The 23,190-nt window shown below is 44.1% G+C and overlaps 1 protein-coding gene across 8 annotated transcripts in view; it reads right to left on the minus strand.

Annotated features, from left to right (window-relative positions):
• Nucleotides 1-23,190, minus strand: part of TTC7B (tetratricopeptide repeat domain 7B) — a 215,736-nt gene that overhangs the window by 141,267 nt on the left and 51,279 nt on the right. For all 8 annotated transcript variants that reach the window (XM_037745151.1, XM_037745149.1, XM_037745150.1 and 5 more), the window contains one exon: nucleotides 6,220-6,350. In XM_037745151.1, the coding sequence (XP_037601079.1) occupies nucleotides 6,220-6,350 (131 nt within the window). The remainder of the gene's footprint in view (nucleotides 1-6,219; nucleotides 6,351-23,190) is intronic.

A 23,190-nucleotide genomic window follows, 5' to 3' on the forward strand; every position in this document is an offset into this window, starting at 1 on the left:
AAAAAAAAAAAAAAAAAAGGAGAAGTTAGTAGAACTTGTAGAAAGCAACTGGACACAATACATAGTAATAAGAATGGTAAAATATCTTCACTTCTGAGAAAGAAAAAAAAAAAAAAAAAAGGAGAAGTTAGTAGAACTTGTAGAAAGCAACTGGACACAATACATAGTAATAAGAATGGTAAAATATCTTCACTTCTGAGAATTTGCCCTTAGAAAATAATGTAAAGCAAGAGAAAAAAGCAACCTGAAGGATGGTGGCATGGAAGCATTATTCACAACAGCTTATACACAACAGGCTCATCGTACGGCAGAGGCCACCGACATGAGACCAGCCTGGGCAACACAGAGAGACCTCGTCTCTACAAAAATAAAAAAATGAGCCAGGCGTGGTGGTGTGTGCCTGTGGTCCCAACTACTTGGGAGGCAGAGGATCACTTGGGCTTGCGAGATTGAAGCTGCAGTGAGCCAAGATCGCACCACTGCACTCCAGCCTGGGCAACGGAGCGAAACCCTACCTCAGAAAAAAAAGAAAAAAAGAAAAACAGAAAGGAAATACACAAAAATTAAAATAAGCAACTGCTCTTGCCTGGTATCCAGACTCTCCCAGCACAGTTTTCACTGTTTCCTACTCCAGGTTCCCAGATGAAGGGCTCGAAGTCAGAGGTGCCTAGAGCAGAAGCACCTGCCTAGCTCGTCAGTTTCTGGACATGTCTTTAAGGAAATATTACATCAGGCTGTGAACTGTCCCTGCTGCTTCAGCCTGAGTGAAAAGGTAGGCCTGAACAGGAAGGAAAGGAGGAATCGGCCTTTTCTTTACTGTCTCACATTTCAAAGTAAGAAGTACAATCACCTGGCCCTCTAGAGCCACGCCCTGCCTTTCTCAGCAGCAGCGCTGAGTGCTCTTCCTAGGACACCTGGTTCGAGTTCAGGATTCGCAGTAACCTGCGTCTAATCCAGGTCGGAATCCAACACCTCAGCAACATCACTGCAAGTGTCTGGGTCAGGAGAACATATCCACTTGAGGCATGGCTAGGCTGCAACAGCTCCTTCATGAACACAGGGATTCTAGGTGGGGCGCTGTAATTCTAGATGGGGGCCTGGTGTTTCTTCTAGAAACTTTAGCACCAAAACAGCCAATAAAACATTACGGGTACCCCATAACTTCACGCTAACTTCTTTTCTAAAATAGGGTGTAGAGAAATGAACTGTCAGCAGAAGGTAAAGTTCCACCCTGGCTCTCCTCCTGCTCAAGAGAGCCATAACCAGCTGGTTGGCTGATGTGTGCAAAGGACAGAGACAGGATGGTTGGTTTCATCTGCCAACAGCAGGGCTCATATTATGATGTCCAAGGGTGAAGTCATCTTTATTCCCATCACTGCGCGTCTAGAAGCTCCTTTCGGGGTAGATAACTTTATTTACTGCTGGCATAATGCCATCATCTGAAGACAAACTAGTCAAGGTCAGCCTTTGTCATTTCTATCTGCTCTAATGTAATTTATTTGATTAAATTATTTTATGTGCTCAATTTTAGAGGTAATATATCTGTTATTCCCCTTCAGAAAATAAACTATCACAGACTATTTGTAGATGTCCCTGTGACTCTGCTATAACAAGGACAATATTAAACAAATATTTGATGCACGCAGCATTCATTTATTCACATTTTCTTGGCCCCACCTCTGCGTCTGGAACTAGAGGGCGGAGTAACACCTAGAAAGCTCCTAGGTACTGCCTGACACGTGCTAGTGCTCAGCAAGGACCAGCTCTCTCGCCCCCAGAAATCAGACAAGTCAGGCAGAATGAGCCCCGCCCTGGAGCACACAGAAACAAATGGACCAAGGTCAAGCGACCAGGAGTGAACAGAGAACTCCAGACACAGGGACTCCAAGCAAAACGTTGTTCCACTGGCTTCAGCACAAGAAAGGGAAAAGCCAATTCTCCTTAAACATTTTCCTGAAATTCTTTAACTTTTTTTTTGAGACAAACTCTCACTCTTTTGCCCAGGCTGGAGTGCAGTCGTACAATCTCGGCTCACTGCAACCTCCGCCTCCCGGGTTCGAGCAATTCTCCTGCCTCAGCCTCCCGAGTAGCTGGGATTACAGGCTCCCGCCACCAAACACAGCTAATTTTTGTATTTTCAGTGGAGATGGGGTTTCACCATGTTGGCCAGGCTGGTCCCAAACTCCTGACCTCAGGAAATCTGCCCTCTCGGCCACCCAAATTGCTGGGATTACAGGTGTGAGCCACCACATCCATCCTCTTCAACATTTTTAACAAAACAGCATGTTTGTAATATTCTTGATTTTAACCTAAATATCTAAAATCGTCCGAGGTTAGGAAAGACTCCACAGCCGGGTGAGAGAGGAACGGATAAGGGTAAGCGAGCTGACACTGACTGTGTGCTGACAGTGTGCCGGGAAGCACATGAGTTAACCCGCCTCCCCTCACAGGAGCCTCATGGCAACTAGGACTTAGGCTTTACAGACGAGGGTCCTGAGGCACAGAGAGGCTGAGCAACCTGCCCAAAGTCCCACAGCTAATGGGGGCAAGGCTGGGGTCCCAACACTGGCAGTCACTCCCCCGCAGTGCTCTGTGGCCTCCCACAGCTCTGTCAGCTGCATGGGGGAAGCCAGGTCAGCCCTCGTTCAGAGGTGTCACCGCCCTTTAAGAAACCAACAACTCAGAACATCCCAGAACATCACTGGACACCACCCCCACCCAGCCACCACCAGATAAACCAGAGAACGGCGCTCCCTCAGAAGCACGATTATGAAAAGTCACCGGTCACAACACTCCCAACTGTCTCCAAAAATCCTCCCCAAATTTTACTTGTACTAGTGAATAAAGTTAAAATGCCCAAAGGCCCCAGCAAACAGGAGTTTCTTCACTACAGAATGGCAGGGAAGCAAGGGGAACCCCAGAGAGGCTGCCTCTGCCCAGCAGAGCAAACAGGAACAGCCTGTGGGTTTCCTACCTGGCAGGGCTGCTCCCAAACAAAGCCCTATTTGCCTTGGCTTGCTCACAACTTTTAACAGATGCCATCCCCCTTTCTGTTTTCAACTCAACATCATTCTTATTGAGTTCAAAATTAAGTCAATTAAGTTCAAAATTCAAAAAAAGAAAAAGGCCAATCAGTATCTCTTGCATAGCACACAATGATCCTGCCACATAAAAACCGCCAACTTCCACCATGCCCATTGGTCACTTAAGGAAGGTTATTCTCCCCCTAGCCTTCTGCTCAATCAACAATTTCTTGAGTACCTACTACAGTCAAAACAGATGTTGGATTCATTCAATCTCTCTCATTGCTAATATCTCAGCTTGCTGAAATCTGGGGAGATCCAAACTGGTTTCCCATAAAGGAAAACTCATGCTGAACAATCACAGCCAGAAATTTGAAGATCGTCTACATAAACTGAGATTTAACCTTAGGCTAAAGAAGCTGCTTCCCCAATGCCACCAAAAGCTAAAGCTTACTTGGTCAAATAAAACACACTTACTGACTTTTTTTTTTTTTTAAGTGCAGTGGTGCAATCATAGCGCACTGCAGCCTCAAACTTCTGGGCTCAAGCAATCCTCCCACCTCAGCCTCCCAAGTAGCTGGGACTACAGACACATACCGCCATGTCTAGCTAATTTATTTCTCTTTCTTTTTTCTTTCTTCCTTTCTCTTTCATTTCTTTCTTTCCTTTCTTGCCTTCCTCTTCCTCTTTTTTCTTTTTATTTTCTTCCTTCCTTCTTTCTCTCTCTCTCCTTCCCGTCCTTCCTCCTTTCTTTCTTTTTCTCTCTCTCTCTTTCTCTCTCTTTCTCTTTTGTAGAGACAAGGTCTCACTATGTTGACCAGACTTGTCTTAACCTTCTGGCCTCAAGTGATCCTCCTGCCTCGGCCTCTCAAAGTCCCAGGATTACAGTCATGAGCCATCACACCCAGCCTTATTGAGCACGTTCTCTCAGTAAGGGTGTGGGGAAATGACATGGTTTTTATTTGTGTGCAGCAGCCTGGGAGAATGAAGTGAGCCAGCACTGAACTAGGTGTCTTGTGAGCTGAGTTCTAAAACTAGGTTTGGCCTAACTTTCTGTGTGTGCCTAGGCTCTCCCTTTCTGGACCTCAAGTTTCTTGTCAAAAATCTAACATCTTATGATCACCATTTCCCCAAAATCAAAGAAAAGGCTTTCTTTTAAATCCTACGAAATACAAGAAGTCTCCCTGACGGTCCTGCTGAAGAATCCAGCACTGAATGGAGAGCTGTGGGTGAACACGGAGGAAGTGTATTCAGATCTACCAATTCCTACATCACTACAGACACATGTAACAGATAAGCCTCCTTTCTCCCACCTGGGAGAAGACAGCTCCAAAGTGACAGGACTGGAAGACAGTGGAGAGTAAGCAGCAAGATAAGGGCCCTAAGTGGCCAGGGCTGTGTGGTCAGCAAGAACAACTCAGCTGAGATAAGCAGACTTCTCTACTTTCAAGCACAGACTATCAAGAAGGCAAACACTGGAAATAATGGGGGTTTTAAAAGCAGCCTGCATGATCATCCCTTTAAAGATTATATCATAAATTCTGAACAACAACAACAACAAAATTCTCTTCTCATAGCAACCTTCTGATAGAACATAATTTTGGCAAGACAGACATGTATCTTCCTGAATTCCCAGCTGTCTTAAACCATGGCTTATAATCCATGCTGGTTGGGACCAGGTCACATGTTATTCCCATCACTCTCTCCACTTCCTCTGCTATGGTTCTCCCTCTAACCTCCCTGCCTCCTAAAAAGGCAATTCTGATGCACATCATATGCACCAACACACTGCACTGTGGTTTATGAAAAAAAGTTACTTACTGTCTGTTCATTTAGAAAGTAACAAAAGCTAGGGAGACTTTGGCAGTCCCTCTCTAGCCTAATCCTTATAAACACAAGGAGCCCAGAAAATTGATAGAAAACAAGACCTCCAATCAGTTTCAAAGTCTCACAGGATTTCTAATCATTTCAAACACCCTTGTAGGGTACATCTCTGGGTCTGAAGGGGTCAATTGCAGTGTCCTTGTGAGGACTGCCAGCAGCAGCAACTGCTAGGAGCTATTGTTATTAATAAAAATAAGTGACATTTACCAAGAATCCAATATGTTCCCGAATCTGGGCTAAGTGCCTTTATTCACAAGACCTTATGTAATCCCCACAAAAGCTTTCATGAAATAGGAACTGATTATGTTCTCTTTATGGATGGAAAAATCGAGGCTGAGAGGTGAAGAAACTTAGTAAAGAGCAGAACCCAAAGATGAGAATCTGAAACAGGCAAGTGGCCTCCACCTCCCTGGCCCCATCCAGCCTCCAGCCTCCAGCCTCCAACCTCCTCTGCCTGAGGCTGTGAGCTCAGAACCCTGAGCTCACTCGTTCTCTGCTAGAGGGCCTCTTAGCAGCTGCTCGTTTCCATCACTCACACCACAGGCAAACCACTGACAGCTGACAGCAGACCACCCCTGATGGTCTCTGGAGATATCCAACACGCTCAGGTCTGTCCATGTCCCCAGCAGACCTTTGCCACATCTGCCAAGGTAAAGCCTCCCAAACCCTAGAAGGACAGATCTTGGCACAGAGTCCACACAAGTACAAATGACGCTCAACCCATTTTATTAGGAAAATAGGAGTGGCCGGCCAGCTTCGGGGTGCTGCGGGTATGAACAGACGCACAGGGTCATTTCTGCTCAGAGGATGCTAATCTTTCTTTCTATCTTTTCTTTTTTTTTTTTTTTTTTTGACATTGTTTGGCTCTTTTGCCCAGGCTAGAGTGAAGTGGCACAACCTCAGCTCACTGCAACCTCCACCTCCCAGGTTCGAATGATTCTCCTGCCTCAGCCTCAGTAGCTGAGATTTTAGGCGTGCACCACTACGCCCAGCTGATTTTTATATTTTAAGTAGAGATGGGGTTTCACCATGTTGGCCAGGCTGGTCTTGAACTCCTGACGTCAGACGATCCACCTGCCTCCGCCTCCCAAAGTGCTAGGATTACCGGTGTGAGCCACTGCACCTGGCCAATGATCTATTTTTCATAACGTACCATAGTCACTACCATCCTCTCCTTAGCTTTAAGTAGTAGAAGTAAAGCTTTGCACACAGAGGCAGACAAGCTGAAAGCTTCCTAGAGATTGATTACAGATGTCCACCATCTGATATGGGGGAAAAAGTTATGAGGAACAAACACATGGTCCTCACTTACCCTTTCTATCTCTTGGAGATACAGGAGTGCGATGTCCCCTGCTTTCTCATAACAGGTGATGACATCCTGTTCCCGGTCCACATGGAGATTACTGGTAGAAGAAGAAATAGGCAGCTTCTCCAAACAAAGTCCTTAAAGAAAAAATCACACACACAAAAGCTGAGTGAGTTGTTTTTCATAAGTCTTCATTTTTAAATATTGCTCCAGAAGATGGTCCTAGAATATCATGTTGTTTGCAAACAGTTTACTTCCTCCTTTCCAATCTGGATGCCTTTTATTTCTATTGATTGCCTTGTTGCACTGGCAGGGATCTCCAGCACTATGCTGAATGGAAGTGGTGAGAGCAAGCCCAATTGTGGTGACACACACCTGTGATCCCAGCTACTTGGGAGGCTGAAGCAGGATGATCACTTGAGCCCAGGAGTTCAAGGCTACAGTGAGCCATGATCACACCACTGCACTCCAGCCTGGGCAACAGAGNAAAAAAAAAAAAAAAAAAAAAGTGGTAGAATAAATATCCTGATCCTATTCCTGATCTGAGGGAGAAAGCATTTAGTCAGAAAGCATTAAGTTTGACATTATAAGTTTTTCTTAGATGCCCTTTACCAAGTTGAGGAAGGTTCCTTCTACACCAATTTTGCTGAGTGTTTCTATCAAGAATCAATGTTGGATTTGCTCAAATTCTTTCTCCATATTCATTGAGATAATCATATAGCTTTTTCACTGGTAGTTTTTAAATGTGGTAAGTTACATAGACTGATCTTCAAATGTTAAACCAACCTTCCTTTCCTGGCAAAAACACCACTTGGCCAGATGAATTATCCTTTTTTATATTTTTGGATTTGATTTGTTAAAATTTGGCTTCAAAATTTTTTTTTGGAGACAAAGTCTCGCCCAGGCTGGAGCGCAGAAGCGCAAACTCAGCTCACTGCAACCTCTGCCTCCTGAGTTCAAGCAATACTCCTGTCTCAGCCTCCCAAGTAGCTGTGACTACAGGCACGTGCTACCACACCCAGCCAACTTTTTTTTGTATTTTTAGTAGAGATAGGGTTTCATCATGTTGGGCAGGCTGGTTTCAAACTCCTGACCTCAGGTGATCCACCCGACTCAGTGTCCCAAAGTGCTGGGATTACAGGCATGAGCCACCACACCCAGCCTCAAATTTTGTCATATTATGTTTCTAAGAAGTATTTGCCTGAAGTTTCCTTGAAATGCCTCCATACTTGGTTTTGATATCAGGTAAATACTAACCTCATAAAATTACTTGAGAAATATTCCCTCTCCTTCAATTTTCTGAGAGTGTTGGTGTAGAATTGATATTATTTTGTCCTTAAATGTTTGATAGAATTCACCAGTAAAGCCATCTGGACCTGGAGTTTTCTTTGTGAGCTGCTTTTTAGTTAAAAATTCTATTTCTTTGATATAGGGTCATTCAGACTATCTCTTTCTTCTTGAGTGAGCTTTAGTAGTTTATATCTTCCAAATAGTTTGTCCATGTCTTTTGAGTTTTCAGATATATTGGTATAGAACTGTTCATAATTTTCCATAGTCCTTTGGTACCTGTAGAATCTCTAGCAGATGACACCTCTCTCATTCCTAATATTGGCAATTTCTGTCTTTTCTTCCTGATATCAGAGGTTTACTAATTTTACTGAAATTCTCAATTAAGATTTCTCAATGACACTGACTTTGGTTTCACTGATTTTTCTCTATCATTCTTCTGTTTTGTTTAATTTATTTCCATTCTGATCTTTATTATGTCCTTTCTTCTGAATACACTGGGTTTTATTTGCACTTCCTATTCTAATTTCTGGAGGTGGAAATTATTAATTTTGGACCTTTTTCTTTCCTAATATAGGTATTTAGATGTTAGAAATTTCTCCCTAAGGACTGCTTTAGCAGCATCCTACAAATTTTGATATGCTGTTTTTTTTAATTTTCATTCAGTTCGTAATATTTTCTAATTTAACTTTTGATTTATTCTTTAGAAGTGTGTTATTTAGTTTCCAAATATTTGGGAGTTTTCCAAAGATCTTTCTGTTACTGATTTCTAAATTAATTCCATCATGATCTGTGCAGTAAAGGGCTGACTTAGGGCCTTGAGATGTTCAAATATGTACATTCCAGAGGAAGAACTGGCCCTTACCAGTTTCTGGGAGATAAACTCTGAGCCCTTGGAATATCCTACCTGTCTTTGTTTATTTGAGGCCTTGGGCCATACCAGGTAGTTTATGCTAACAATGTTATTTATGTCAGAGGACTAGGGCCATGCTCTATCAGCCTGATCTCTGGAGGGGCTGGAGAGTGACTAAGGTCAGTAACATGGGTGCTCCATGCCTACGTGACTGGCCCCTAATAAAATCCCTGGGCACCGAGGTAGCTCAAGTGATCTTCCTTGATTGGTAATATTTCAAAAGTGCAGTCACACTCCATTGCTGGGAGAATTAAGCACTGTCTATGGGACTCCACTGGGAGAAGAAAACCGGAAGCTTGAGCCTGGTCTCTCCTGAATTCTGCCCTATGTGCCTTTTTGCTTTCACTGTTTTTAATCTGTATCCATTTGCTATAATAAACCGTAACCACGAGTTTAGCAGCTCTTCTGAGCTATGGGAGTCTTTCCAGCACATCAATGCCTGACAGCAGTCTTGAGGACCTCTGACACAGTTCAGAGAACAGAGAACATACTTGAAGTCTCCTAATTTTGTTAAAACTTTCTTTCTGACCCAGCATATGGTCAATCTTGATAAATGTTACATTTGAAAAGAATGTGATTCTGCTGTTGTTGGTGGAATGTCATATCAATGTCGATTAGGTCAAGCTGGTATATTGTGTTGTCCCAAGGCATCTCTATCCTCACCAATCATCTGTCTACTTGCTTTATCATTTATTGAAACATGGATATAAATCCCCAAGTGTAACTGTGCATTTGCTTATTTCTTCTTGAAGTTCTATCAGTTTTTGTTTCATGTATTTTAGAGCTCTGTTATTAAGATCATAAACTTTCAGAATTATTATATTCTTTTCATGGATTGACATCTTTGCTCTAAAACCTACTTTGTCTGATATTAATATAGATACTACAGCCTTCATTTGATTAGTGTTAGCATGCTAAATTTTTTCATCCCTTTACTTTTAATCTATTGTGTCTTGGTATTTAAAGTGCATTTCTTATAGACAATAGAATTGAGTTTTGCTTATTTTCCAATCTGACAACAGCTACCTTTTAAATAGGGTGTTTAAATCATTTATACTTAGTGTAATTTTTTTAAACAGATAGGTTTAAATCTACCAGTTTGCTATTTGTTTTTTATTTGTCCCATCTGTTCTTTTTTTCCTCTTTTTCTATCTATTTGAGTATCTTTAAATTTTATTTTATTTATTGGCCTATTCACTAAAATTGTTATTTTCCACATCAGTGATTACTTCAGGGTTTAACTTGGCATAGTCTACTTTATTTTGTTTTGTTAGTTTGAGATGGAGTCTCACTCTGTTGCCCAGGCTGGAGTGCAGTGGTGCAATCTTGGCTCACTAAAACCTCTACCTCCTGGGTTCAAGTGATTCTCATACCTCAGCCTCCCATAGCTGAAACTACAGGCATGCACCACCTCGCCTGGCTAATTTTTTCTTTTTTTTTTTAATTTTTAGTAGAGACAGGGTTTCACCACGTTGGCCAGGCTGGCCTCGAACTCCCGACCTCAAGTGATCCACACACATCAGTCCCCCAAAGTGCTGGGATTACAGGCTTGAGCCACCATGCCTGGCCCCTACTTTGAATGATATGATACTACTTCACATATAATGTAAGACTTTTGCATACTGAATTTCTCCCCTCCCAGCCTTTATTAGCTTATGTACATTTTACTTTTACACAGGTTAAAAACCTCACCCTGGCCGGGCACAGTGGCTCACACCTGTAATCCCTGCACTTTGGGAGGCTGAGGCGGGCAGATCATCTGAGGTCAGGAATTCGAGACCATCCTGGCCAACATAGTGAAACCCCATCTCTACTAAAAATACAAAAATTCACTGGGCATGGTGGCGCATGTCTGTAGTCTCATCTACTCAGGAGGTTGAGACAGGAGAACTGCTTGAACCCAGGAGGCGGAGGCTGCAGTGAGCCGAGATCATACCACTGCACTCCAGCCTAGCAACAAAGCAAGACTCCGTAAAAAAAANAAAAAAAAAAAAAAACCAACTCACCCTATGTGTATTATTTTTGTTTAGTCAATTATTTTTTGCAAACACTTAGATCATAAGGAAAAACTCTTGTACATTCACCAAATTATGATTTCCAGCTCTCTGTTCTTTTGTGTAAATTCATATATCCTTCTGGTATCAACATTTCTTGTGGTGTAGTTCTGCTCTTACTGGTTTCTTTCAGCTACTTATCTGCCTGGAAAATGCTAATTTAGCTCTAATTTTAGAGAGCGATTTCCATGGAGTATGGAATTCAGGGTTGACAGTTTGCTTTTTTACCCCTCCATTACTCTCAAAAGTCTTGCTCCACTATATTCTCACTTGCATGGTTTCTGACAATAATTCTGCTTATTTTTGTTCATTTATATGCAATATGTCTTTTTCACTGGCTGCTTTTAAGATTTTATCCTTACCCTTGGTTGTGAGCAATTTAGATTATGAAGTGGGGGCTTTGTTGAACTTCCTGGAACTAAGGGTTACAGTTTTCATAAAATTTGAAAAACATCCAGCCATTTTTTCTTAATGTTTATGTCATCCTCCTCCTTCCTTAGGGAACTTTATGCATATATTAGGCCATGTGAAGTTGTCCTACAGATCACTTATGGTCTTTCCACTTAAGAATTAGTAATAATTTTTCTTTCTTTCATTTTGGGTAATTTCTATTGCTGTGTCTTCAACTTCATTAATCTTTTCTTTTGCAATGTCTAATCTGCCATTAATCACATCCAGTGTACTTTTCATATCAGACATGGTAGTTTTCATCTCTAGAAATTTGATGTAGGTCTATTTGTATCATCCACGTCTCTACTGAACTTTCTGAAATAAGGAACACAGTTCTAATAACTTTGCATAGGTGCTCAATATTCATTCTCTTTCCATTTAGCACCAATGTTGTTTATGCAATTGAAAATAATCAATAAGTAGCCTTTCTCTTGTGTGAACTGTTATAACCTCTTGACATTTTCATTGGAAGAGAATATCAATAAAATGAACAAATTCACCATTTGCCAGAATAGCTCCAGAGCTACTCAAAAGCAAATTGCAGATTTGGAAGTGCTATCTTTCCAAATATGCTTTAAGTGCTCACTTGTGCAAAATTAAAACCACCAAAAACGACGAAAAGAGGTAGACTCTTTCATAGTCTGCCTTTTGCTTATATGAAAAGCAAGAATATTGTGCAAGTTGTTAACAGGGATTTAATATTTAAAAAACTAATTCCCCAGAGTATGTCAAAGGGTCAGGAAAAATTGGGTATACTTTTAGGCAATTTGTACTGCTTCAGGCTGGACTCTGATCACTAATGCTCATGAAAATGACCAAGGCCCTCAGAGATCTGCCAAGCCCCGTGAATCAAACTCACGCCAAATCCAGTTCAACATATTTTTTTCTATCATCTATACTTTATTGTGTTCTAAAATACTTGAAAACCAATCATCTAGGGCAGCAATCCATAGTCACGCATGGTCAGTAAGAAGATTCAAACCAGCTACACAACTTAATCCTCCACAGTGAGGAGAAACTAGTGTTTCCTGTGGGTTCATGTTCCAATTAGGAAGGTATGTGGACACCCAAAGTCTGAGCTGGCAAATTGACTCCTAGCAACAAGTCCATTCTTGGGCAGGAAGCCCTTTAAGGTATTAAATTAATTAAGTATTGTTCCTTTCACTCTTCCAAATGCTATGGCATTTATTCCACTGGCCACGTCTCCAAGCAGTGGCAGAGTCTTGATTTATCACAGTGAATTTGTGCCTATGCTGCTCAGTTCCAAAAGATTTAGTTCTCTGTCAGAAGCTGTTTACAGGCCCTCAGACTGGTCTATAAATTTTCAAGTGTCCAGGATCGTATCAACACTGTCTGAGAATCAGAGTCCTGAGGTCATGGACAAAATTGGTCCCCATTAAAATGTCAGATGATGTACTGTCAAGTTAGAAAGCTATCATCAACGTTTTTAGTTATTTTCCTTTTTCCAGAGACAGCATGGCAAAAATAAGCGAAAAGCAGACTTGATAAATAATGGTATGACAGCAATGCCTAGTAAACATCTCAATAAGATCTGTATCTCCAAAGTTAAAGCAATGTACAAAAAGGTTGGAAATTCAATACTTTCTCACCAACCACAGCCAGCTCTAAAGCATGGGTGCTAAAAGTGGCTGCCCAAATTGGGTGATTTAAAGAATGCTAAATCACCACACAACCCAAAATTTATCTCCCTGCCACACAGGAGAGTCCCCACAGAGAGACTCACTTCCGAAATGCCCTTTCTAAGAAGTGTAACACATTTTTCCTTATTTTTAAGAGATAAGGTTTTACTCTGTCACTCAGTCTGGAGTACAGCGGTATAACCACAGCTCACTGCAGTCTTGAACTCCTGGGCTCAAAGCAATCCTCCTGCCTTAGCCACCTGAGTAGCTGGGACTACAGGTGCATGCCACCACATCTTGCCAATTTCTTTCTTTTTTTTTTTGTAGAGACAGCGTCTCACCATGTTGTCCAAGCTGGTCTCAAATTCCTGGTCTCAAGGGATCCTCCTGCCTCAGCCTCCCAAAGAGTTGAGCTTATAAACATGAGCCACTGGCCCCAGCCTAGGTAACATATTTTAAATATATTAATGACAAAATTATAATTACACTTGCTTTCAAACCCCTTCCATGTGCATTTGCCTGTTTGGTCCTGTTCAACATGTACTATTCTCCTCTCTATCTCATGGGAAAAGAACGAGAGTCTCAGAAAAGTTAAGTGACTTGCCCAAGGTCTATGCAGGAATCAGAAATAGAAGCCCCTTATGAGGAAGCCCATTCACTGGGGCCAATGTTTCCTGCCCTGGGTAATGTCCTAGAGGGGCAACAAGGACTGCTGAGTGCACAGGGTGGAGTGTGAAAAGCAAAGGCACTCTATAGAGGCCAGGAGACCAGTGGGACATCACACTGGGAGGGGTGCTGGGCAGCTAGCTGAGAGGCAGGCTGAGGACCCTCTATACTTTTAAAAGCTCAAACATGCCCAGCCTCTGAACTGTTCTATTTAGGTGTAAACACACCAGACTTTCCACTCCTTGTTTCCTTCCACATCAAGATTAAGGGCCAGGCACAGTGGCTCATGCCTGTAATCCCAGCACTTTGGGAGGCCAAGGTGAGAGGATTGCTTGAGCCCAGGAGATGCCATCTCTACAAAAAATTTAATTTAAAAAAAGAAAGATTCAGGTTCAATACCTGACAGGGAGCTAAGCTCTCTCCCCAAGGCCTGTAGATTCTCTGGAAGATTGGCTGAGGATGTGGAGAGCTACACAGCTCATTGCCTGAAAATCCAGTAATCACTGAGGGGTTAGCACCCCAAATTCTTTCCAGTCTACCTAAATTTGAGATCCCTCAGCTAGCAGTCTTATCTGGGTATGCAAGACTTCAGTTTCAATTTTAATAAAGGTTGATTTATCAAAGCCTACTCAGCACCCAGCACTACGCCTGGGATATGACAGGCACTATTTCTACTTCCCACAGCCACCCTGAGAGGAAGGCGTTAACAGTACCTTACAGATAAGACTGAACCACAGCTAGTAAATGATAAAGCCAGGTTCCGACCCCTGGTCTGTCTTGACTACTAAGCGCTGCTCACAATCTCCTGTCTCACTGAGCTGCTGACAGCAGCCTATTCAGTGTCCGATAACAGCAATGACAATAAAAATGTGTTTCAAATTGAAAAGGCAAGAAATCAAAGTCTAGAACTTTAGGGTGCTGGTTTTCTTCCCTACTGAGATCTGCATTAGCCTACGCAGTTCCCCAACTCACTGGGCCTCCTATTCCTTGCCCGTGACATGAAGGGTTGAACTACTGAGATACTGCCTTGAGCTGTATGACTCGAAGAGACTAACAGCCAAAACAAATATTTTGATTTTTTTGAATTGCATTGAAATGGACAGGAAGTTAACCTCTTACAAAGTTGTGTAATGTAAGAAAAGACTACTAAATATAATGACCTGAACTATGTACTACAGCTCCAGGCATTCCTTCTTCATTTACCTTAACCACATCTCTGGAAGCCAGGCCTGGGACAGGTACACCCTGATGCTTTGCTGTAACGTGATCCACAGGGGTGTTTAAAGCTGGGAGTACCAGAAAGCCTTTATTATGATAGCAAGTTTCTGATAAACCAGTCCCATGATGGAACTTCAAAGGCGATAAAACAATGTCCAAGGGTCTAATTTCCAAGGCTGAAAAGAAACTCAGGAAAAGAGATTCAAGATACACAAAGCCAAGCCCTGGCGAAGGCAGCCCCAGACTGCTGGTCTTGTGTTCTCCCCTCTAGAAAGACTGGGCTCCCACATGTGTCAGAGAGACTCAGCTCAATAGGAGGACAAGGCCCTGTGCAGGGGTATACAAGGGAGGAAAAGATGCCAATGGAAACCATCAAATGCTGGGGGGAAGCAGAGGGGCAGGGACGCTGGCCCGGATATCCTGTGAGGTCCCTGTCAATCCAGAGCATCTGTGATTTCTGGAGGTCTTTTGGCTGGGAGCCACAATTGGTCTCTTCTGGGTACTTTCCTGAACTGCTGTTTTCCTACCAGAGTCAGCATATCCTTCTTAGGAGGTGTGCACACAGGTACACACACAAACAAACACACACACCCCTCATAAAAGAAGAGGATGCCAGCCTTGGATTAGACATTCCCTTGCTAGAGCAGATGGTCTTTCAATGTCCCTTCCGGCTCCACAGTTCTGTGAGCAAATGAAATGCTAGCTCAACCTGAAATGCTCACTAAATGAGAGGCTGCGACTTGAATGTATGCTCTTTTAGTTTCTATTTAGCAACCATATAATAGTAATAATGATAACATGTATTTGGTGCTAGTTACATTCCAGATACTGTACTCAGAGTTTGCAATAATTCATCTATAAACTCTATGAGAGAACCCTACATGAGAACCCTAAGAGGGGGGATTGACTATCATCTCCCCATTAGAGACAAGGAAATTAGGACTCTAATCTGTCAAGTAACTCACCCAAGAGTTACTTGGTAAGTGAGTGGCAGAGCTAAGATTCCAACCCAGACAGCCTAACCCCTGAGTTCTCATTCGCAGCCTCTACCTCACACTCTCATCTCTTTGATGTATCTGTCTTTATATGCAAAGCAGTACAAACAGTGGCTAAGACTGTGAGATCTGAAGCCAGGCTCCTTGCTTTCTAATCCACAGCTGACTTTATATGCAAAAATGCTAAGTGCTTAGAACAGTGCCTGCCACATAGCAGATACTCAGAGAATAGTAACTCTGATTATTATTATTAATTACCTCACTATTAGATTTAGGTAACAGTAGGCTGGAAAGTCTCCAAGTAGAAGAATTTTGTTTATTATATGACTTTTGTATATATTAAATAACAGATTGAGATATTATTCACATACCATAAATCCACCCATTAAAAGTGTACACTTCTATAGTTTCAGTATTTTTTTTTTTTTTGAGACGGAGTTTCGCTCTTGTTACCCAGGCTGGAGTGCAATGGCGTGATCTCGGCTCAGCGCAACCTCCGTCTCCTGGGTTCAGGCAATTCTCCTGCCTCAGCCTCCCGAGTAGCTGGGATTACAGGCATGCACCACCATGCCCAGCTAATTTTTTATATTTTTAGTAAAGACGGGGTTTCACCATGTTGACCAGGATGGTCTCGATCTCTTGACCTCGTGATCCACCCGCCTCTGCCTCCCAAAGTGCTGGGATTACAGGCTTGAGCCACCACGCCCGGCAGAGTTTCAGTATATTCACATAGTTGCCGCTAGCTAATTCCAGAACATTTTCATCACCCCCTGAAAAATCCCATCTCTATCAGCAGTTCTTCCCTTCTACCCTCCTCCCAGGCCCTGGGAACTGCTAATCTGCTTTCCATTTCTACGTATTTCCCTCCTCTGGATGGTTCATATAAATGGAATCATACTGTGTGTTGTGATCTTTTGTATGTGGCTTTTTTGACTTAGCATGATGTTTTCAACATTCATAGCTATTATAACAGATATCAGAACTTCTTTTTGTTCAATTGAAGTGAAATTTACATAACACAAAATTAATCATTTTAAAATGATTAATTCAGTGAAAATGATTGATTCAGTAGCATTTAGCACCTTCACAATATTATACAACCATGACCTCTATCTAACTCAAAAACTTCATTCCTTTTTATTGCCAAATAATATTCCACTCAATGGATATACCATTGAATGGTTTTATTTATGCATTCATCAGTTGATGAGCAATTGGGTTGTCCCACTTTGGGGATATATGAAGAATGCTGCTATGAGCATTTATGTACTGGCTCTTGTGTTGGCACACATTTCCAATTCTCTTAGATATATATACCTAGGGACAGAATTAGACATGTGGTAACCTGTCTTGTTACATTATTTTTCATCTTTCTTCTAAAAATCACCTCTACTATATAAACACTGAACTGCTGGGTCAAATATTAAGAGTGAAAATGCAGAGCTGGGCACAGTGGCTTATGCCTGTAATTCGAGTGCTTTGGGAGGCCAAGGCAGGAGGATTATTTGAGGCCAGGAGTTTGAGACCACCTGAGCAACATAGTGAGACCTCATCTCTAAAAAAAAAAATTTTTTTTTTAATTAGCTGGGCATGATGGTGCATGCATGTAGTCCCAGCTACTCCAGAGACTGAGAGAGGAGGCTCACTTGAGCCCAGAGGTTCAAGATTATAGTGAGCCATGATCATGGCACTGCACTCCAGCCTAGGCCAAAGAGCAAGACCCTGAGAAAGAACAGAAAGAGGGGAGGGAAGGGGATGGGAGGGGAGGGGAACAGAAAGAACAGAAAGAGGGAGGGGAGGGGAGGGGAGGGGAAGAGAAGGAAAGAGAAAGAAGAAAGAAGAAGAGAAAGAAGAAAGAAAGAAGAAAGAAAAGAAAGGAAGAAAGAAAGAAAGAAAGAAAGAAAGAAAGAAAGAAAGAAGAAAGAAAGAAAGAAGAAAGAAAAAAGAAAAAAGAAAGAAAGAAAGAAAGAAAGAAAGAAAGAAAGAAAGAAAGAAAGAAAGAAAGAAAGAAAGAAAGAAAGAAGGAAGGAAGGAAGGAAGGAAGGAAGGAAGGAAGGAAGGAAGGAAGGAAGGAAGGAAAAAAGAAAAGAAAAGAAAAGGTCAAGTCTGGGATTCTGACAGACCTGGATTCAAATGCTTGCTTCTCAATTTAGCAGCTCTGTTATTTGCAGCAAGCTGCTTCACACCACAGAGCCTCTGTTCCTCATCAAATGAGCAAAACAGCACTTGTTTCAGCTGACTATTAGAAGGCTTGACCCAGTGTCTGGCATACAGTAAATACTCAATAAGTACTCTTATCAATATATGCCTTTCCTGGGACAATCATAATCCCCAGTTTTTTTGAGGAGTAGCTGAAAAAATGCAGAAAAGCATCAAGAAGACAATAACAACCACCCATATTCCCACCATTCAAAATCACACACAGTTCACATTTTGGAACGGACCCACAACCTTGATAACACATACTGCCATGTAATTTTGGTCTTGGTTTTAGTTTCCTTCCTAAGACAGGACTCATCACACCAGTGATGAGTAAATGTAGCTTCTGGAGTCCCCAGCTATAGCAAGGAGTAAGAGGGCCAGTGAACAGGAGTCCCACGCTTGCTCCATTCTACTAATCCTCACCAGGCACCAAAGGCGGGCAGTACTCTGGGCTAGGGGTGGCCTTCACAGAACAGGACTCTGCCCTTGAGAAATGTCACCTCTAGTGGAAGAGAAAGATGTTTTCTTTTCTTTTTTTTTAAGACAGAGTTTTCCTCTTGTCACCCAGGCTGGAGTGTAATGGTGCGATCTCAGCTCACTTCAACCTTCGCTTCCCAGGTTCAAGAGATTCTTCTGCCTCAGCACCCCGAGTAGCTGGGATTACAGGCACCTGCCATCACACCCAGCTAAATTTTGTATTTTTACTAGAGACAGGGTTTCACCACATTGGCCAGGCTGGTCTCGAACTCCTGACCTCAGGTGATCCGCCCGCCTCGGCCTCCCAAAGTGCTGGGATTACAGGCGTGAGCCACCGCGCCCAGTCGAGAAAGATGTTTTCAAAACAATGTTAAAAATGCAGTGACTGAGACAGACATGCTGTCACAGAAGAAATTAAGAACAAGCACCTCAGCCGACCTGAACTAATGCTCCAGCCCTCTGAGATTTCTCTGGGCTCTCTGAGTCTCTGCTTCCTTCCAAAAAGAGAACCAATGAGGAGCCGATTAACACAAGCAACATTAAATATGAATATGGGTCAGTGGCAATAAAAGGGTTCTTACTCTTCTTACACTATCTAAATATAAACAGGAAGCTTTAACCAGCAACCTGAGATGAGCAGCCACATGCAACACACCCATCTAGCCTCCCACCATGAGCAGAATCCAGAATGGGAAGACGCGGAAGAGATTCTGGAGTTAGAGATAAACAGCTAGCAGAAGGCTTACATGGTGGATCTCCATCAGGCCATGGTCCCACCGCCCTCTCACAACCCCTGCACCCACATTCTGGGTTTCCCATGTAGCCAAAAGAAAGCACTCTGGAAAGTTCCCCTAACCATCCCATTCCCTCCGCTCATGGACTTTTCTATAAAACTACTTTTTTTTTTTTGAGACGGAGTTTCGCTCTTGTTACCCAGGCTGGAGTGCAATGGCGCGATCTCGGCTCACCGCAATCTCCGCCTCCTGGGTTCAGGCAATTCTCCTGACTCAGCCTCTAAAACTACTTTTTTTACTGCATCTGAAGCGATAACAAAGTTTCCAGAAACGAAAAGCAGGCCTGACGTGGTGGCTCACACCTGTGCTCCCAGCACTTTGGGAGGACAAGGTGGAAGGATCGTTTGAGCCCAGGAGTTTGAGGCTGCAGGGAGCTGTAATGGCACTACTGCACTCCAGCCTGAGTGACAGAGCAGGACCCTGTCTCTAAAGAAAGAAAAGAAAAGCCTATTCTCAAGGAAAAAAGATGGAGCTCTACCTTCTCTCCTGTCCTCTCTTTGCAAATGAGGGGATTCAAGCTCAGAGATGATTTGCCCAAGGTCACATGGGAAAATCCTGATCCAGTGTGCTTACCACCACAGCAGGTCTACAGCAGTGGCCGCACAGCTCCGAACAGACTGGAGACTTTCTGCCAGGGTAAAAGCAGAAAATGTCCCGTGGTCACTAGTCTGTCCTTCAGCTCTAGGATGACACCTAGAAGATCTTGGTCATTAGCAAATATCCAATTCATAAAGGCTGGGATTAGATCTCACTTTAAGACACGAATCTATCAAGAAACACTTCAGGAAAATCCTCCGTGGGCTTCTACAGTCCTTATTACCAGGGATTTTTGGTCCATGAAAAATAGGATGTACTTCAATTCCTGCTAAAGCAGGATCTTTTCTTTGTGTAAATACCCCATGCATTGAATGTTTAACGTATTAAATGCTGTCAGCTCCTATGAGAGTCGCTATATACGTGGTCCCAGAAAACAATAAAGGGGCACATAGGCGAAGGCTCAGCTGCTGCCTGGGAACAGCCAGGGCCTGTGTGAACGCCTCCCAGAGAGCTCGGCTTGGTGGCTCCCCAAGGAGGTTCTCTAACGTGAGGTTAATCAAGAGGGTTGGCAAGTTGCCTTTCTTCTCCATCCCTGAACTCGGGTTGAATCGTGGAATCAACCCGAGTTCAGGGGCTGCAAAAGGTCAGCCGGCCCTGGGGGGCCACTGTCCCGGAGGCCGCGGCGGGAACCGGTCCCGCCGTCCTGCGGCGACACCGGCACGGGATGCGGGTCAGCGGCTCCAGGATGGCGGGGCGGGGCGAGGGGCGGGGCGGGATGGGGCGAGCAGCCGGAGTGGAGGGGCGGGGCGAGAGCGCGAGGCGGGCAAGGCGGAAGAGGTGCGGGGGGAGGGGAGCGGTCCCAAAGCCGACCCGGCCGAGGACGCCCGTAACAGCTCTGCGCATGCGCGGCCCTGGAGCGCTACTCCTCTAGGACGCGGCTCACGCGACCCCTGGCGGCGGCTGCCGAGGCGCTGCGGGACGACCTTGGGCGGCAGTTAGCAGCGAGTCCTAGCTGATGCGGACCCGAGTTAGCTTTGAGAGGTCCCAAGACTCGTTCGCAGGCCGCTAAACGCAAACTAAGGCACCTCCCAGCACACCAGGATGGACGTGGCCTCCTTCAGTCCGGACTTGGCAGAATCTGCACCTGGGGGCCCCTCCCCAAAAGACCTGCCAGCCCCAGTCCAAGAAGCAGGCACCCCACTCCCCTCTCAAATGGGGGCTCTGTTCCGGTCTCTAGCTCTAGGGTTATTGTGGGGATAACGGGAGCTGAAGGACGAGTGCTTACAACAGTGTCTGGAAGGAATTATTTCAATGCTGTAATCATTACTAATAATTCATTGCTACAATTCCAGAACCTGGCGCACAGTAGGCACTCAACAAACGTGCGTTCCTCTGTCTTGAGAGGCTGCGGTGGGCCCTGCAGGGCAGCTGCCTGTCTCTGCCTGGTTAGGGGTCAGGGCGCCGCAGGGAGGCCCGGCCAGGCCGGCCCCAGCTTCCTTCCTGCTCTTTGCCCCACTCCGACCCACTCCGGAGAGCCGTGCTCTGAGCCACACACGACTCTCCTTCTCTGCAGAACAATCTGTGCTCTGCGCCCGCCCCCGAGAGAGTTCTGAGCTTTCCAAATATGGATGCTTTTTGCATTCCCAAAGCATCACGAACATTTGGGAGAAGAAAACGAACACCAGACATGGTTTGAAAACGGTGGAAGCCAAGGGATGGGTGGTGACGGAGCAAGCACCGTCCCAGGAGTTTTAAAATATCGAATACGAGTCTGGCCTAGGTGATGTCTTACAACCTCGCTAGCTTTCTAGTAGTCCAGGCCCCAAGGAGATCCTAGAAGTAAGCAGCCAAACCAAACCCTAAGAATAAAAACTACAGCAGCCAGCATGCATTGCAGAGGAGAAAACTGCATTCAGGTTGCCCAGAGAGCCACTGGCTGTCAGAGGAAATGAGCAGTGGGAGGCAGCCCCTTGAGAGCCAAAGAGTTTGAAAGTCGACATACTGAGATGAACCAGCCCGTCGGTGAGTGCAGGCAGAAGAGGCATTAGACAGAAGATTACTTGTTTTTATATCAGGCCCAAATCAAAACCTATTTTCACCTGAAATGGAGAGGATCTCAGAATACACTGAGAAGGTTGCCCTTTTGCTTAGGCACCTTGTGTGTTACTTGGCTAGAGTTTATCTTCAGTAGTGAGCCCCTGGGTGCCAGGACAAATGTTGAATAATGGTCCTGTCACAGGCACTCCTCTGCAGCAGGCACTGTTGTCCCTGTGCAAATGCAGGAAGATAAAGCAGACAGCTCAGGCATGACACAGCGGCAACACCCAGCCCAGAATAAGCACTCACATATCTGCTGATTTAATGAATTAATTAATTATACAGTCTAGTTTGAGAGAGGCAAATGGCAGATGTAAAATAATTAAACAAAATCTGAATGCCAAATTAGATGGTACTAGCTATAAATAGAGGTGGAATCACAGGATGGAGAGACTGGTGTGGACAGATGGGGCCGGAGAGGTCTGTATGGAACCACGGGTGTCACCAACGGGGCGCTCAGCACAGGGAAGAGGAGATGACTCCCAGATGGATGGAGAAGATAAACAGAGGTGGAGGTGGCCTGGCACGGGTGAGGGCAAGTGGGCAAGGAGGCAGGCAGCCTGGAGCAGAGGATGGGTGGGACACAGCAGGACATGTGGCCGACCTGGCAACACTAGGACACATCCTCTGGAGTCTGGAGAAGTGCACACCATACCTAGACCTGCCAGGGTTAGCAGGAAGACTTGAACTCGAGATTCAAGCAAAAAGGGAGAAGATGACTCTTTTTTCGAGATTATTGCCTCTTGATTATCTCAATATGAGTTTCTCCCCAGTACGTTTCAACCTCACACTGGCTTGTCCTGACACTCAGGCCACTATTTACACTCTTCACCACAGTTTAACATCACCCTGAGAATGTAAATCTGGCACAAATGTCCAAATGCTTGTGTATTTCAGGCACTGTACACCCCAGGGGAAAGCTCTGTGTCATTGGCATCCCTCCACCCCTTCACTAGCCTATTCTGCTTATAGGTAGAGCTATCCTGTTACTTGCTGGGGCCTTGCAGGGCCCAACCTTTAGCCATGCCCTCCAAATGGGCTTCAGCCACTCCTGGGTTTTAACCAAGTCTTGCACCTATACACAGACCTATTCCTGAATCCTGACCAACAAACCAAGAGCATGGAAACCCTTATGCTGAGCACCAGCCAAGAATTCCAGTGTTTCCCCAGAATAGCACCCTCTTGTGGACAAAGAAATTTCACCATGTTCAACCAACCCAGTATCTTCCCTCTACCCTCCAAGGAATATGGGCTCCTTCTCCTGAAATCGCCTTTGCAAAAATAGTAACCATGAGAAAATTATGACAGTGGAAGAGATCTGATCTAACCAACCCCTATCTTGCCATCAATCCCCAAACTACGGTATTCCTGGGCTTAGGTCAAGCTAACTTTGGGAGATATTTAGTTTGCAGTTTAAATGATAATAGCACTTCCCCAAAACTCAACTGCCTCTGTAAAGATAATAAAAGACCACCAGGTGAGGAGGATGAGAGGAGCCTGAATTCTGCTAAGGTATAAGTGATTACCAGCCATTGTTCAGCCATTGCTCCAGAAGTCACAAGATTTGCAACTTCCCCCATGACTCCTGCAGATAACATCACTATTGTAGAACCTAAGATTGGCCTTTTGAGGTGTCTCTATAGGTTT

Source organism: Cebus imitator, unplaced genomic scaffold (assembly GCF_001604975.1).
Source record: "Cebus imitator isolate Cc_AM_T3 unplaced genomic scaffold, Cebus_imitator-1.0 Scaffold193, whole genome shotgun sequence".
NCBI classification, from domain to species: domain Eukaryota; kingdom Metazoa; phylum Chordata; class Mammalia; order Primates; family Cebidae; genus Cebus; species Cebus imitator.